At 49.5% G+C, this 15,122-nt stretch overlaps 1 protein-coding gene across 1 annotated transcript; it reads left to right on the forward strand.

The window, feature by feature from the left end:
• The first annotated feature begins 6,590 nt into the window (after positions 1–6,590).
• On the forward strand, positions 6,591–13,678 carry LOC109281293 (C-type lectin domain family 1 member A). The gene is made up of 5 exons (XM_059724299.1): positions 6,591–6,609; positions 7,253–7,360; positions 8,475–8,617; positions 9,030–9,172; positions 12,864–13,678. Exons 1-5 carry the CDS (start codon positions 6,591–6,593, stop codon positions 13,015–13,017), a joined length of 567 nt encoding a protein of 188 aa, XP_059580282.1. The 3' UTR covers positions 13,018–13,678.
• Positions 13,679–15,122: the final 1,444 nt, after the last annotated feature.

Raw genomic sequence — 15,122 nt, forward strand, 5'->3', positions numbered from 1 at the left:
GTGCAGGTGCTTTGTAAATGCAGCTAGCATGCTAGAGTATCTGCACAGTAGCGCGCATGTAGATGCCATTTGGGAGCAAATTTGCTCCCAGTCAGCCCCACCACCTGGGGGCTATGCTGGGCCTAGCCCCAGGGCCACAGGGCTTGGAGCTTCTTCAGCCCTGGGACTGGGGTAGCTTTCCCCCCGCACCAACCTGGCCTTTAAAACTATGTACTGACCCCAGAGTACTGAGCCACCTGCTGCCTGCTTCTAGCCACCAGTTCCTGCAGCAGAGGCCCTGGATCAGCTGCTGCAGCCTGCCTGGATCCCAGCGCTGGCCCCTGTCCCAGTCCCACTACCTGTCTGCCTGTCCTGTGCCGTGCCTCTGTGCTGTGTACTATAGGCACCTGCCTGGGCCCAGTAGACTTGTACACTCCCCTGCAGCCTCTGAGGGCCACTGAGGGAGATAGACTGGCATCACCCTCAATGCCACACAGCACCTCCAGAGGTCATAACTGGTCCCAGGATGAGACCATGGACCTTCTAGTACTGTGGGGCAAGGGTGAGGTCCAGAGCCAGTTCACCTGGCACTTCAATGCCTATATCTATGAGGATCTGGTGGCATGCAGGCAGGAGCATGGGCACAACCGGTCACCACTCTGGTGCCGCATGAAGGTCAAGGCCCTGTGGGCACAGTGGGTCAGTATCACTGACCACAGCCATCAGTTGGGGGCTGCCTGCAGGACCATGCCCTGTTTGCAGCAGCTGGACCACATCCTAACCCCCTGGGACCCTCAATGGACCTGCAACCACCAGCAGAGTGTATTCCAGCAGAGGCAGCCTCTCAGAGCCTCTGCCACAGCCTGACAGAGGTAATGACCCATCAGTAAGGCACCGCCCCTTGGGGCACCAGGAGCCCATCCACCACTGTCCCTGCCCTGTGTCATCCAGGAGTTCTGTCAGCCCACTGGCTGTAGTCATGGGGTTCTCTGTGGGGTAGGCAAGTGATGGTGATGTAGGTTCTGTCCAGGGCCCTGATGCCCTAGGGGAATCCTAGGGCATGGAACCCACCACCACTGTGTCAAGGACCTGGGGTATGGTGTGCCCCAGCACATCCTGGTGGGTACTGCTGCCCATTCCAAAGAGAGGACCAACATAGCGAAGGCAGGGGCACATGGCCAGCAACGTAGAGAGGCAGCTTCAGGGTGGTGGCCTGCCACTCCAGGTGCAGGCAGAGCTGCTTGAAGAGCTCCTGGAAGGTGGCCCAAGTCATCCAAAATTACTCCAGCCGCAGTTTGTCATTCCAGATGCACAGGACTACATGAAGCCACCAGTCCTGGTTGGCCAGGCAGGCCCACAGACAGTGGGGCTAGAGGGCCAGAAGTTCACAGACAGCACTGGTGCTGGCATCCACGTGCACATCATTGGCATCCCTGGTGGGGTCTGGGCAGTGTCAGGGTGCCTCAGACACTGTGCTGAGCCTGGCCATGCAACTAAACAGCACGGTAAGGCAGGCAAGGCTTAGAATGACCTGGGACAAGTGGCAGTCGCCATGGTGGTGAAGCACAATAAGAAGGGTGGTAAGCAGGAGCCTGGGGCATGAGTAATCACTCCCAGGGCCTAGAGGTGGAGCAGCTGTTGCATGGTCAGCACAGCACACTGCAGGCTGCTCAAAAACGCAGGTGGTCATCATGTGGGACTGGCTTTTAAAGCAGGCCCGTGGTCTCTGGCTCCCCCTGGCTGCTGCAAATGTCGCTGCAGGGCCAGAGGAGGCCAGGAGCAAGCTAGTGCCACAAGGAGTGGATCTGCTCCCAAAGGGAGATGCAAGCATGTAAATGCTTACCCAGAGCCAAATTACTGTGAATTAAAACAATATAGCACCAATTTCACATGTAGACACCGTCCCCCGAGCAGGAAAAGTCTCCATCGCTTTTGGCTAAGCCCAATCTGGCCTTGACAATCACCCGATGGATTGCTTCCTTCCACTATTATATATAGTGCTTGCACTTAACGCTGTACAATACTCAATTTTTCAATTCAGCTAGTGAAAGAAAATGCCAGCAGCAAATATCCAAATCATTGATTTATTTGAGCAGTGTTTCAGCAGCTCTCAATTCCTCATTCATATTCCTCACAAATGATCACAAAACCAAGTAAGCTCACAGCATCTCTGTATATTAAACTGCCAATAACCCATTCACTGGGACTTTCTCTTCATTGGGCCCTGAATTCTTTTCTATTTCCCCCAATCTGAGATATGATATTTCTGGAGTCCCTTTGGCTTTCACTCCTGCATCTACCTAAGCTACACCTGTCTCTTGTCTCCATTTCAAAAGACTTTCTTAAATCTTATCGTCCCTCATGGTAATTGACAAACCAGAGACCCTGCTATTGCAAACATCTTGTCCACAGCCACATTGTCCTGTCAGCTCCTGCAAAACCAAGTCTAAATCCTCTGTTCCCATTATCTCCCCAGTCAGACAGAAAGAAACGACAACTTATTCTGAGCTGAAGTTTCAAAACCTGCCTGAGCAGCAGAGAAGCACGAGAGCTCAGCAGACAGAGTACAGATGGACTGGGGGCAGGCCAAACCTGTCGAGGAAACATAAAGGTAATATTGTCCTGGTTTCACAACAGCACTTGGCCTTCACGCTTCTCTGCTACCACCACATACACAACACACTTTCCAGACCCAGGTTGTGCACTATGTCCTGAATCCACCTGCTGCATGATACCTCTTCCATGAGACATCTCACCTGAGTCATCCTGTAGCACAGTGCCTCCGTGCAGATTGTAAAAAGTCAATTTACTGTTCCTTTACCATGCACAATAAATACCCTTTATATTCATAGATTGCTAGGGGCTGGAAGGGACTTTGTACATCATTGGGTCCAGTGCTCCTGCACTAGGCAGGAAAAGACAACTGGAGTCAAGTGACCCCAGCGAAGTGACTGTCCAGTCTCCTTTGGAAGATTTCCAGGGTAGGTGACTGCACCACCTCTGGAGGGAATTTATTCCACAGTCTGGACACCTTGACTATGAAGGAGTTTTTCCTAGTATTGAACCTGAAGCAGTATTCCAAAAGTTTGTATCCATTGCTCCTGGTCTTCCCCACGGTGCCCTGGTGAACAGTTGTTCAGCAAGTTTGTAAGATAATCTCCTGATGTAGCAGTAAATTACTACCAAGTGTCCTCTCAGCCTCTCTTCTGTAGGCTGAAGAGGCCCATGTCCCTCAGCCTTAAGGGTAGTTTTTTATGTTCCTTCTCTTGGAGTGTTTAGCCGGGCAGCTTTTCTGTCCAATCAATCAGTCAAAGAACCTCAGTTTGATTTTAAAGGAAATCTGAGCTTGTTCTCAGATAATAGCCTGGTTGGAACAGCTGGGAATAGAAAAAGAAAAGAAAACAAAACAAAACAAAAGTCACATACCCCAGAAGTAAATCAGGCATTTGCTACACCACTAACTCCATATCTGAATGTAAGAGGAAAATGAGGCAAGTATCTGGAAAGATCTTCTTGCATTTCATAAAGGTAAAGGCCTAAGGAGCCACCTGGTCCATCCTTCAAAACATTTCACATTATGCGCTCCAGAACTCCAAGGTCAGAGCCTAATGCATCCCCACAAGAGCAAACGAGCTCAAATGCACTTATTTGCCCTACTAAACATACTCATAACACACTTTCCAAAGTGACTGTGCTGCTTTTGTTAGGACATGACCCTGAGCGAGTCTACACAAGATGCTTTAATGCACATTAGCCTAAATTTAAGGTGAATTAGGGTACATGTCTACATATACATGCCCTTAATGTGCTTTCAAAATGGTGATTTTGGACTAATTATGCCTTAAGTTGGTAGTTTCAAATGCAGGTACCAAATGTAGGCATGAATCTTTAAAGCACATTAACTTACATGTAGATGCACTAAAGAACATTAACGCTGTGTGTGTGGACTGATTTGGGACTAACTTTAGTACCAAGTCAGTCTACACACAGTGTTAATGCGTTTTAATGCCTGCACATATTGAAGCCTGCCTAAACCCACTTCATGTGCATTAAGCTAATGCACATTAAATTTAGGCACGCTTAAAGTCATGCCCCTTGTGTTTACTTGAGATAGAAAACATACACACATATTAAGCTGATGCTCAGGTGATTTATTCCAGTTGAAGATTATACCAAGAAACTACAAACTAGCAGATTTTAGTCCTTTCAGAAACCAGCTGGAAAATCACATCTCAGCCTGCTGTGTGGAGTCACATGAAAGTACTTGGGTCATTTGGCATTTTCCCTATGAATCTTTTCCTTAGTATCTCCAACTGCCAGGACAGTGCTGCTCTGTATCTAGGATACCAGCTGTAACACAAGGCAGCTAAATGCCATGGTCTACCTGTGTCCACTAACGCCACAATCCAGCATTAAACACTAGGGCTACTATTAATTCTTCTTTGACTGTCGACAGTGGCAGAGGGAAGAATTGGTCCAGGTATGACACCAAGCATTTGATTGGTTGAGTTGTCTCCCAGGAGCATTCAGTTATATGCCAAAGCACACTTTCATTTAAATACATTTGAAGTCTTTTTTTTTTTTTTTCTCTCTTGCCTCCAGGATCCGGGTGCAGCAGCACTAGCACTTATGATAAGCAAATTTGGGGCACATATATCTAATAGAAAGTGGGTTGTGGATGATCTGCTTCAATGTAAAATCCAGTTGACGTTGTGCTTGGTATTTGCATGTCATCCGATCTGAAAGCAGAAACAAGAGGCAAACAGAGTGCATTCAGGGTATTTACAGCAGCCTGACTGCCCAGAACAGGAAGAGTTTTTCATCCAAAACTTGAAGATCTTATGAAACAGAGATGACAACCCAAAATTGTGCCCATGCTCACAAATCATGTTGCCACATAAGCATGCACACAGCTACTGAGCATTTTTCTCCAAGTATTGCCCTTGTTTCCTGCACTAGTCATTAGACCATCTGTTGTCACCTTTGCATTATACTCTATTCACTGTTTTTCATCAGGCGCAACAGGTTCTAGGAGACATTTTTAAAGATATCCATGCAAGCCTTTCCTCTCATTTCCTTTCCAAGTTTTCTCACGTGACAGAGTGCTTTCTGTATTTAGCTCTTGTCAATTTTTATGATGCCTTAGTTGTATTTATTTACCAGACCTTTCACTGGCGGCTTGCTACACTTGTCCTTGGTGTACACCTCTTCACTGGCAGCTTGCTACACTTGTCCTTGGAGTTCTCTGCCTGATTTTGTTGATATCAACAGGAGTTTTAGGTTATCAAGGTAAGTTCATAGGGGAGGAATCACTGTGGATTTGATAGGAGGCCTTGCAATGTTTTAGAGGGCAAGCAGTGTTTTCTGATGACTCTACTAGGAGGCTAACCTGCTATATTTCTTGCAGTATGTCACTCAAGTACTAGATCTCAATGAGCTGTATGCAGTATTAAGCAGACTGTAGCACCTCATGAATGAGGGAAACAAAGCTGGGTGGAAGCTTATTTAGTTACATGTAGTTGCAGTATCTTTCTTTATAAACACATTCCTATTCTGGTTGAACACTGATCCCATGACTCACTGGGCACCAGAATAAAGCAGGACTTTGGGTTTCATATAACCAATGGTCATGAACCCTGAAGCCCTCCCCTCAATGTGGGGAAATAAGACACATGAAGGAAAATTCTGGCTTGTCCATGTGAAAACAAAAAGCACATTGAGATAATACAAAAGGGCAGTAGAATGGAAAAGTGTTAAGGAGCTGCTTTCCATGTATTCGGCACAATACTAAGGAAGAGACAATACAGGCAACCTTCTTCCATGCCTTGGAAGCCCTTTCTCTTCAAATTGAGTCAGTTCAGTTCTGGCCTATCAGATGTGTGAGACATCCATGCACTGAGAACAGTGTGTTGTCTCCTGCATTCCTGACTATTTTGGTTTGATGCAACTAGGGCCTGCCAGGCACTGTACTTTACTCCCAAAAGGACTGTGGTTTTGGAAGTATTTTCCAACCACGAGTTCAGGGTGGGGAAGCCCACACCTAGATATAGAAATTTCTTACAGAAATGAAATTCCCCAGCATCTTGTGTCCATGCCTGGAAGTCCTGGGAGCTCCAGGTCCATGGCAAGCCCCTAAAGATGCCTTAAAAGTGCCTGGAAACCTTCACAGCCCTGATTACACTATTTCCACCAGGAGGGCATGGAAGGAGTCAGAAAGCATGGGTCACCCATTAGATCTTGATTTATCCAGGTTCTCCATATGGAGCACCAGAGAAGCAGGTTGGAAGTTGAGCTAGGAGGGAACCAGACAGGATGCACTGGGTGCACCTACACATGCAAGTGCTGCTGGGTGGAATTAGTCCACAGTAAATTACTGCATAATAAACCCACCCTGGGCAGGCATTTGGGAGCATGTCTGCTGCCACCCTGCTCTGCCCCCCTGCAAGAGCCAGGGGGAGCTTCAGGCTCCCCCTCAGTGCTAGCCCAGAAGTTGGCAGGGAGCAGGGGGCCAGGAGACAGATGTCTGCTTGCAGGGGCTGAGAAATTTCTCCCTGCCCCCAGGAGCTGCCTGATGCCAGGGGGGCGCTGATGGTGGAGCCTGGTCTGGGACGATGTTCTCCTGCCCCAGCAGTAGGTAGCTCCCAGCTACCCAAACAGGGTCAGGGGCTTGGAAAGAGCTGTGGGGAAGAGGAACGTCCCAGTCTCCTCCCAAATCTGCCAGTGAGGCAGTTAGCAGTGAGCTCACAGCTGGGTGGAGATTCACATGACCAGACTGTGGAACAGACTCTCAGCAGGGGTGGTGCAGGCACCTACCCTGGAGATCTTCAAAAGGAGACTGGATGCACACCTTGCTTGGGTTATTTGACCCCAGCAGTCTTTCCTGCCCAGAGCAGGGGCCTGGACCCGATGATCTCACAAGGTCCCTTCCAGCCCTAAACTTCTGTGAATCTGTGTGTAGTCAGTAATGCTAAGTGCACAGCAATGTGCTCTACCGTGCAGTAGAGCATCTCATGTAGATGTGCACATTGGAAACTGCCCTGACTTCCATGACAAGTTTAGTCACTATGGAACGGTTTCTGCTCCCTTGTGAGAACAAATCTTTTTTTTTTTTCCCCCGCAATGGAAAAAACTTTCCCTCGGGCAATTTGTAACTGTAAATGCTCTAAGTATAAATGATATCAGTGCGAGTGGGGCTTTGTGTCACCACATTGCAGAGAACATCAGGTCTGTGGATCTCAGCTGCAGACACTGTTGGTCTGTTCTGATGTTTCAGTCACTCAGCTGCACCGAGAGAAGGAAAACCTCACCCAGCAGCTGATGTCCTGCCCAGACTCACCACCAGGCCCACCTGACACTCTTTGGGGGCAGACTCTTGACAAAAGTAAGTCATTGGGTAGGAGCTGCTATGTCCTCAGGGCAGAGCTGGCAGACCCAAGCCTGTATATGAGGCTGTCCTGGCCCCTCAGAGTGGTGTCCCACCTCCTACAGGTGTGTTGGCCTTGGCTGAACTATCCACACCTGCCATGAGGTCCCCTTTACAGGGAGGCTTTTGGGGATGGGGACTACTCACTGCTTCTTTCCTCAGACCAATCCAATCCATTTTCCTCCCATCCCAGTTTAGGACAGCCCACAGCTTCCTTTAAAGGTCTTCCCACTCACTCCTTTCCTAGCCCCGAAGGTGGCAGCTCATTCAGAGATTTCTGACAAGCACCTTCTCACAGGTGCCTGCAGAGCAGCAAACCAAAACTGTGCATGGAGCTGGGCCACTGCAATGAGCACCCCAACCCCAGCCGGTGTTTCCTAAGTGTTCACAAAATATGCTTGGATATGACACAAATGAAAGGTTTTGGTTGCCTAGTCTGCCTGCCGTTTTGAAATGTTAGGTAACTGGGAATAAATGTATAAATAATGGAATGCCTAGAAATGGGAATGACCTGCTTAGAAATTTTCCAAATTAAATCACACAGTTTCAAAGCAGCTTTTTTTAGGGTTAGGGTTTTGCTTTAAAAGACATTTTCAAAATGTTGCCTTTTCAGGATTCAGGACAGGGAAATCTTCTTTACTTTCACAACTTGCAGGGGGAGGGAAAAACCTTTCCCCCTCCAGCTGTTGCTGTCCATGTCCTGTTCCATGACTCGCCTGGTGCTCCTGCCTCTTGGCCACCACTCCTCAGATGAGTTGTGTCTTAGGAGATCAGCCTGGCCTTGGCCAAGATGACAGTGATTGTAAGGCCCCTCACTCACCCATACAACTCTGGAAGCCAGTCCCTGATGCGTTTGCATGGAAACAGTCATCCCTTGAGGGGAAGGGCCATCCCCCTTCAGGTGTGTGGGGCAGAAACTGTGCCCCCAAACACTGTAGTTCCCATAAGACCCAAGCAGTGGAGGTGGAGGGACACAGAAAGGGTGAAATCCTTCTGCTGCTGACAACAACACGCCCAGCTCAGGGCAGTGGGGGAATGTGATGAGCTGATCTGTGCTGGGCTTTTGTTCCAGGGGAGAAGTGTCCAGCGCTGTGGATTGCCAACCAGGACAGGTCCTACCTGTTCTCTCCTGAAAGAGGAACTTGGGACCAGTGTAAATCCTACTGCATTTCTCAATCTGCCAAACTGCTCAAGCTGGAGAGTAAAGAAGAGTTGGTGAGCATGTGTTTCCTTTAATATATCAGTACAACATGACCATATGAATGCAGCCAGAAAGGAGTCAGTCTTTAGGGCTGCATTTCCTGGCACAGCTACAGCTGGGATGGGGTGGGGAAGGACAGTGAGGAAAGGATTCAGTGAGGGGTTTATCTATACGCCCACATGTGTTCTATGTTTTTCCAAACTACCGTGTGCATGTCTGTAGCCATGGGTCTGATCCTACAGTGTTACCTGCAGTATGTTGCAGAACTCACCTGCCCACATTGCTCTTATGCAGGTGCAGGCTACCAAGTTTTCTTCCAAAAGTAACTCTGCACTGAGGCTTGTGGTTATACCATAGTGCTCTGCTGGCGCTTTCCACACGGCTGAGAGAACTTACTTCCATTCCTTCTGATCTTTTCTGCTGCAGGATTTCATAACTGCAACATCTTTCCAATACTCTGAACATCGTGCAGCCGGTGCATACTACTACCCATTCTGGACTGGATTGTCATACAACTCTGGAAAGGGGATGTGGGTCTGGACAGATAATTCAGCTCTCTTCTCTAACCTGTAAGTCTGTGTCACTAGGGTAGTGGTTCACAAACTATTGATCCCTAGGGCACACTTTTAAAAAATTTAAATGGGCAGCACACTTCACTCTTACACCCAAGAAGGTGTGTGTATTAGGCCTGTGCGAGTCAGCAGCAATCCAATCTGAACTTGGATCTGGCTGCTTCGGATGCCCGCGATCTGATCTGGAGCTCTGGACCAGGTTTCCACCTCGATCCGGCCCAAGCGGCTCCGAAGCTTCAGAGCCGCTTTGGAGATCTGGCCATAGGGTATTAATGGGGAATCAATGAAATATCTATAAGTTTGTTGTTTTTTGTCTGATTTGGATTAAACTTATAGGGATGGTAGCCTCTGCTGAGATCATGAAACCTGCCAAGCTTCAAGAAGATTGGTGTAGGGGTTTGGGGGGAACTGCACCTCAAACTGCAGACAAGCAAAACTTGTGCCATGGGTGACAGGTGCAGGGATGGTGGCCCCTGCTGTGACGCCTGCCAGCTGTTGAGGAGATCAGTGCAGGGGGGTTCTGGAGCCCTGCACCCCTAGCTGCTGATGGACAAAACTCGTGCCAAGCTTGTGTCTGTCTCGGGGCAGTTGTTTGTCTGTATTGATTCTTTCCTCTCCTTAGGCCGATTTTGTAGGTGCTAATTGATGCCTGTTAAGTCATTATGAAGTAGCTAGGTCCTGTGTATTGAGCTGGTCCCTGAGTGAATCTCAATTGATTGATTGATTAATTGGTAAGTGGGAACACAGCAGTTTAGCAGCCAGGCCTGCAGTAGTGTCTCCCCTCCCCACCCCAAGACAGACACAGTCAGTCCCACAAGCACCCATGGCACTAGTTTGCTTGTCCACAGTTTGAGGGGCAGTTCCTCCCAAACCCCTGCATCGATCATCTTGAAACTTGTCAGGTTTTGTGGCCTCAGTAAGATCTACCACCCCTGCAGTTTTGATCCCCCTGTGTTGTAACACATAGACGTGACAGGAGTTTTGCTTTCAACAATTTGGGGTATGGTTGCCCCCAAACCCCTGCACTTGTCTTCTTGAAACTTGGCACGATTTGTGGCCTCAGTAAGAGCTACCAGCCCTGCAGTTTTCACCCTATGTTGTAATGCCTCGATGTGACATGAGTTTTGCTTTCAAGAATTTGGGGTGCCGTTTCCCCCCCAAACCCCTGCACCGATCTTCTTGAAACTTGGCAGGCTTCATCCTCTCTGCAGAGTCTACCACCCCTGAAAATGTCATGCAAAGCAGACAAAAAAACAACAAAGTTATAGATATTTAATTGTTTCCCCATTATACCCTAAGGCCGAATCTGCGAGGAGGCTCCGAAGCCCTTGGGGAAGCCTAACGAGGCCGCGCTGAGACCTGGACATGCTGCTTCGACCCCGAAGCGCCCGAAGTTTCTTTGGATCCTAAGCTCTGTCCCAAGCCTTGCACAGCCCTAGTGCGTGTGCATGTGTATGTTTAAGGTCCAGATTCAAAACATATGCAAGATGCCATTCCCTTGCAGGAGGAAAGCACACCCGTGGTGAGATGGGCTGTTAAAAAAATGTCCTGCTTCCTGATTTCCATGGTGTTCCCTTCAGGGGGTAAGGTCAGCCTCTGGTGTGGAGGCTACATCCTGCAGGGTTTTACATGGCAGTGGCTACCCCCTTGGCACCTCATGCTGCCCCCAGGGATGTTGGACGGGTGCAGGGGGGATGAGCTGTTCTGTTTTTCTGCAACAGAGCATACTGCTCAGAGCATGGCATGGAGCGGGTGTCGGCTGTGCAGGGACAGGGGCTGCCTCCTAGTGGGGAAGGGTTGGGAAAGGCAGCAGCAGCAGTGACAGTCCTCAGAGGAGAAGCTACAGGCACTGCTGGTGTACCTCTCCTCAGCTCTGCACCAAAGTGCAGCACTTGCACCCAGGTGTAATTTCCCCTGGAACCATAAGGGTCTGATGCTGCCGGCTGGTGCTGGAGGACTGGTGCAATTAGCTCAGTGTTGTATCTCAAAGAGCCCCACGTACTGCTGCCACCATGCAAGTTCCCCACACCCAGGCTAGGGCTACGGACTGTGTAGAACAGTGCAAGGATGAAACAGGGTTATGACCAGGGATCCTGGTTTTCTCTGTTTAAAAATCACATATTGTGTGATAAAAATCCTAAATGCTCCAATTAAAACCTTTAAATTCACATTTTTTCTAAGGTTAAAATGAAACACTAATGTATATATATAGTTATCAGTTGAACACAACGTTTTATTGATATATTTACAATTTTAAAGCAATTTGGAAGCCTACCAGTGCCTCAATCATTATAATAAAATAAATTCAAAATGCCTATATATGTTGGTGTTTGATTTTGGGTTTTTTATCACGAAATATCAGAGCTCTCCCTGCCCCTTTTACTCACCAAGACAAGGCTCCATTTGCGGCTGTTGCCCCACCTCTCCTGCTTTATGGTGCTGATCAGCCGTAATATGCCTGTACCCTGCCCATGTCATTGCCCCTCACTACCTTGCCACGGCCCCCCCAGCCCGACTGGTGCTCCTCACTCCTGACCCACATCCCCCTGGCCCTGCCAATGCCCCTCATGTCCCACCCACAGCCCCAGAGCCCCACTGGTGCTCCTCACTTGTGACTTGCAGCACCCAGGCTGGCCAGCCTTGCTGGAAGGGGCTTCCAGCTGCCAGACAGACAGGGCTCATGGGAGGCAGCAGCTGCTGTGGCCAGAGTGGAGCACAGAGCCCACCTCTACCTCCCCATGGGTAGCACAGCTGGCACAGAGCCCAAAGGACGGGGTGAATACAGGCTGCCCACAGCAGGCTTGGGTCTCCCCTCCCAACTTCCCTTCCCCCTGGGGCTCTCTGTGGCCCAGTAGGCAAGACTAAGCAAAGAAGGGCAGAGCAGGGTAGGGAGGTTTGGTGCCACCACCAGAAGCCCCATGCTATTATGGCGAGGAACCTCCTGCCCACCCGGCACCAGGGGACCCCAGATGCTGCTGCCTCTTTACAGGCCCCCCACAACCCAGCTGGGACTAGTGACTGTGTCCAACAGCGCAGGGATAGAACAGGGTCATGACATCTCCTTGCTGCCCTCAAGTAGCTTTTCTCTCTTGAAAACTGTCCACTCTAATGCAATTTCCTATGCCTGTTGCAGACCAATATACCATGATATGGGGTAGCCATTTCAGATTGCTCATGAGGTGATGGTGTTAGATCATAGATGTGGGAGGTGGGTTTTTGGGACAGGGGAGTTTGCTGCATCATAGGTGCATAGTATGTTAATGAGCCATATTGTAGATAAATGTATCCAACGGATTCCACCAAAGTTCATGTGATGTGTGAATTGTTTGGGATATTAGGACCTCTTCTTTCACCCTCCTTGGGAATGGAGACATCTCTGAGTCAGCATGCAAGCATGGGAGGAGGAGGAAAGAAAAATATTTTGCAAATTTGATTCCAGGAGCAATTTCTGGAGGGCTGAATAGTCCTCAAGTAAAGTGTGTTGAGGAGTCAAAGTTGACCACATCCAGCCTTGTAAATGCGCCATGAGAGTGCAGGGGTCCTGTGCTGCCTGTTTCCCATCCAACCAATTACTGACTTTACTAATAAAGCATCTCTGAGCTTCTTTCTGCCATCCTGCTGTGAGTGCTAGAAATGAGGGAGAACTCCTAGCTCTGTGTCCTGACTACCCTGTGGCTTTGCCTTCCAGGTTTGTGCTCTCAGACCCCAATCCTCAGAATTATGAAGGTGGAGATTGTGCATATTTGCAAGGTGATAAAGTGAAACCTGGAGACTGTGGAGAACTTCGATTCTGCCTTTGTGAGAAACAGAAGGAAATACAGGGGAAAAATAAACTTCATTGACCCACCGGATAGATGATGTGGATGATCAAAGAGACTGCTGCAGCTGGAAGCAGAGCATGGAGCTCAGGAAAGAAAATAGATGCAACACCAGAAATCCCCCGATCTTGTACTGCTGTTTGCAGAGAGAACAGCAGGGTCGTAAAATGCATCTTGGGTCAGTGTAGCTGCTTTCCTTGGCTGTCTGCTCAGCCACATAGGTTCAGACAAGCTTGAACCCCTTCTGCCGCCTCTTTCAGTTCATGCCTGTGCTAGTTGACAGCAATCTCTTTCCCCTAAAGCCAAACTGCATCTTCTGGAGCCAGCAGAGAGTGGACACTTCTACCCTCATTACATCCATGCTTCTTCTTTTCTTCACCCTGTGATGGACTTTCATGGTAGTTTAGCAACCCCACAGGCAAACAAGATGTTCTAGGAATTAATGGTGTGCATAGCCTGGGGGGTGGAGGGGGCACGCATCATAGGTCCGTGAAATGAGAGATGGAGAAACCCCCATTATCTTCCAGTGATTGCTCATAGGAAGAGATGCCTCCTGTTGTGTATGAGGCAGGATATGCTCCTGCACAAGAGCAGGAGCCCTAAAGGCTGGTGTTTTCACCACTACCCCAGGGAGGCTCCCTGTCCTCTATCTGCTACAGGGATATCACCTTGGTTCTCAAAATAAACCATCTCCCACCACTTGCATGTCTCTCTGCTTGAGTAATGTGTGGGGTGTGTCAGGAACAGTCATGCATGGCTTTGCCATCTCTTTCAGGCAGGGGGAGGTCCATACCCTGCAACGGTCCATTGGGTTTCCCCAGGGTGGGAGTGTCACTGGGAAGAGGATGGGTGGCTCAGTGGCAGGTGTCGCCCTGCACATGCCAGCCATGGCCCCTGGCCTGACACCCTGGCCTCCCCTTCTGTGGCAGTGCAAATAGCAATGACCAGGTCTTCTTGACCCAGGCACCTTGATCCCATTTGCTGGGTGAATGTTGAGTGGGGCAAGGCAAGTTCCTGCTGAGCCCTACACAGAGGGTAATTTTGGAGGGTCCCTCCTGTGATGAAGGTGGTTGGATACCAGTCAGACCCTGACTCTCTTCTCCATGCTCCCAATGCAGGGTTGGTGCTCATAGACCCTACCCCTTTTACCTGCTCATCCCTAGGCTTGGGTTTTCAAAGGGGTCATGGGAATTTGGCTTGCCAGAGCCAGTGATTCCTATGGAAAGTGGTGCTCAATGGGTGCAAAAGACCTTTAGGCACCACCGAGGGTCTGACATCTCAGCCGTTTTTTTATAGAAAAGCTGTATTGACAGCTGAGCACTGGTGTGACACACATTCACGTTTAGTAACTTCACCATTTCTCATCTCAACCATCACCCAGACCGTGCAGCTCTCCGTGGGCCTTTCCCTCGGCTGCCACCCACCCAGTACAGGTCCCGGCCCTGTGCTCTTTGTGCAGGAGCCACAGATCTTATAGCTGCAGTGATGGGTCCCTGTGTGGTTTGTGTTGGGACAGGGGAGAGGCCATCAATCTTCCTGTCCTGGGACAGCTGGACAGGCTGTCTGAGTTGTGCATGGGAATAGACAGGATTTTAGCTGTGGGTGGCTGGAGGCAGCACCTGCCACTCACTGAGGGAGCCACAGCATCACAAGGCAAACACACAGGCACATGTCTCAGTCCATGGGTGCATGTCTTGGGAGTGGGGAATTGAGTGGGGAATGAGAGCACTGCTGAAAGCCAATTGTACAGAGCTGTCTGTGTCCTCTGTTGGCTCCTCACCTCCCAGATCTTCACACCAGCTACAGCAGGTCAGTGCATCCCTCCTCCAAGCACCGAACCACCAGGTGCAGCTGGCGCCCAGACAGTCCAAGTATCCTGTGTCCCATGGGAGTTCCTGGGCTGTTGCCTCAACTGGGGAAGGTTTTTCTCTCTCTCTCTCTTTCCCTGTTATGAGTGCACCCCCTTTTGCCTAGGGAAGAATGATGGAAACATGGTTTGAATCAAGGACTCAGGATCTCAGGGCAGGTGACTGCTTCCCTCCCGGGCATGGCCCTGCACTGCTCCTCCGCTGGGTCTGAGTTGCTCACAGTCCCCCATTCCTCCTCCAGTCTCAGCCTTGAATCCCTTC

The sequence above is a fragment of the Alligator mississippiensis genome, chromosome 1 (genome assembly GCF_030867095.1).
Source record: "Alligator mississippiensis isolate rAllMis1 chromosome 1, rAllMis1, whole genome shotgun sequence".
Lineage (NCBI taxonomy): Eukaryota > Metazoa > Chordata > Crocodylia > Alligatoridae > Alligator > Alligator mississippiensis.

What these genes read in the sequence shown, in the direction of transcription:
- LOC109281293 (XM_059724299.1), top strand. An exon ending in GGGGCAGACTCTTGACAAAA is followed by an intron (nt 7,361 to 8,474) that starts GTAAGTCATTGG and finishes CTTTTGTTCCAG; the next exon opens with GGGAGAAGTGTCCAGCGCTG. An exon ending in TGGAGAGTAAAGAAGAGTTG is followed by an intron (nt 8,618 to 9,029) that starts GTGAGCATGTGT and finishes TTTCTGCTGCAG; the next exon opens with GATTTCATAACTGCAACATC.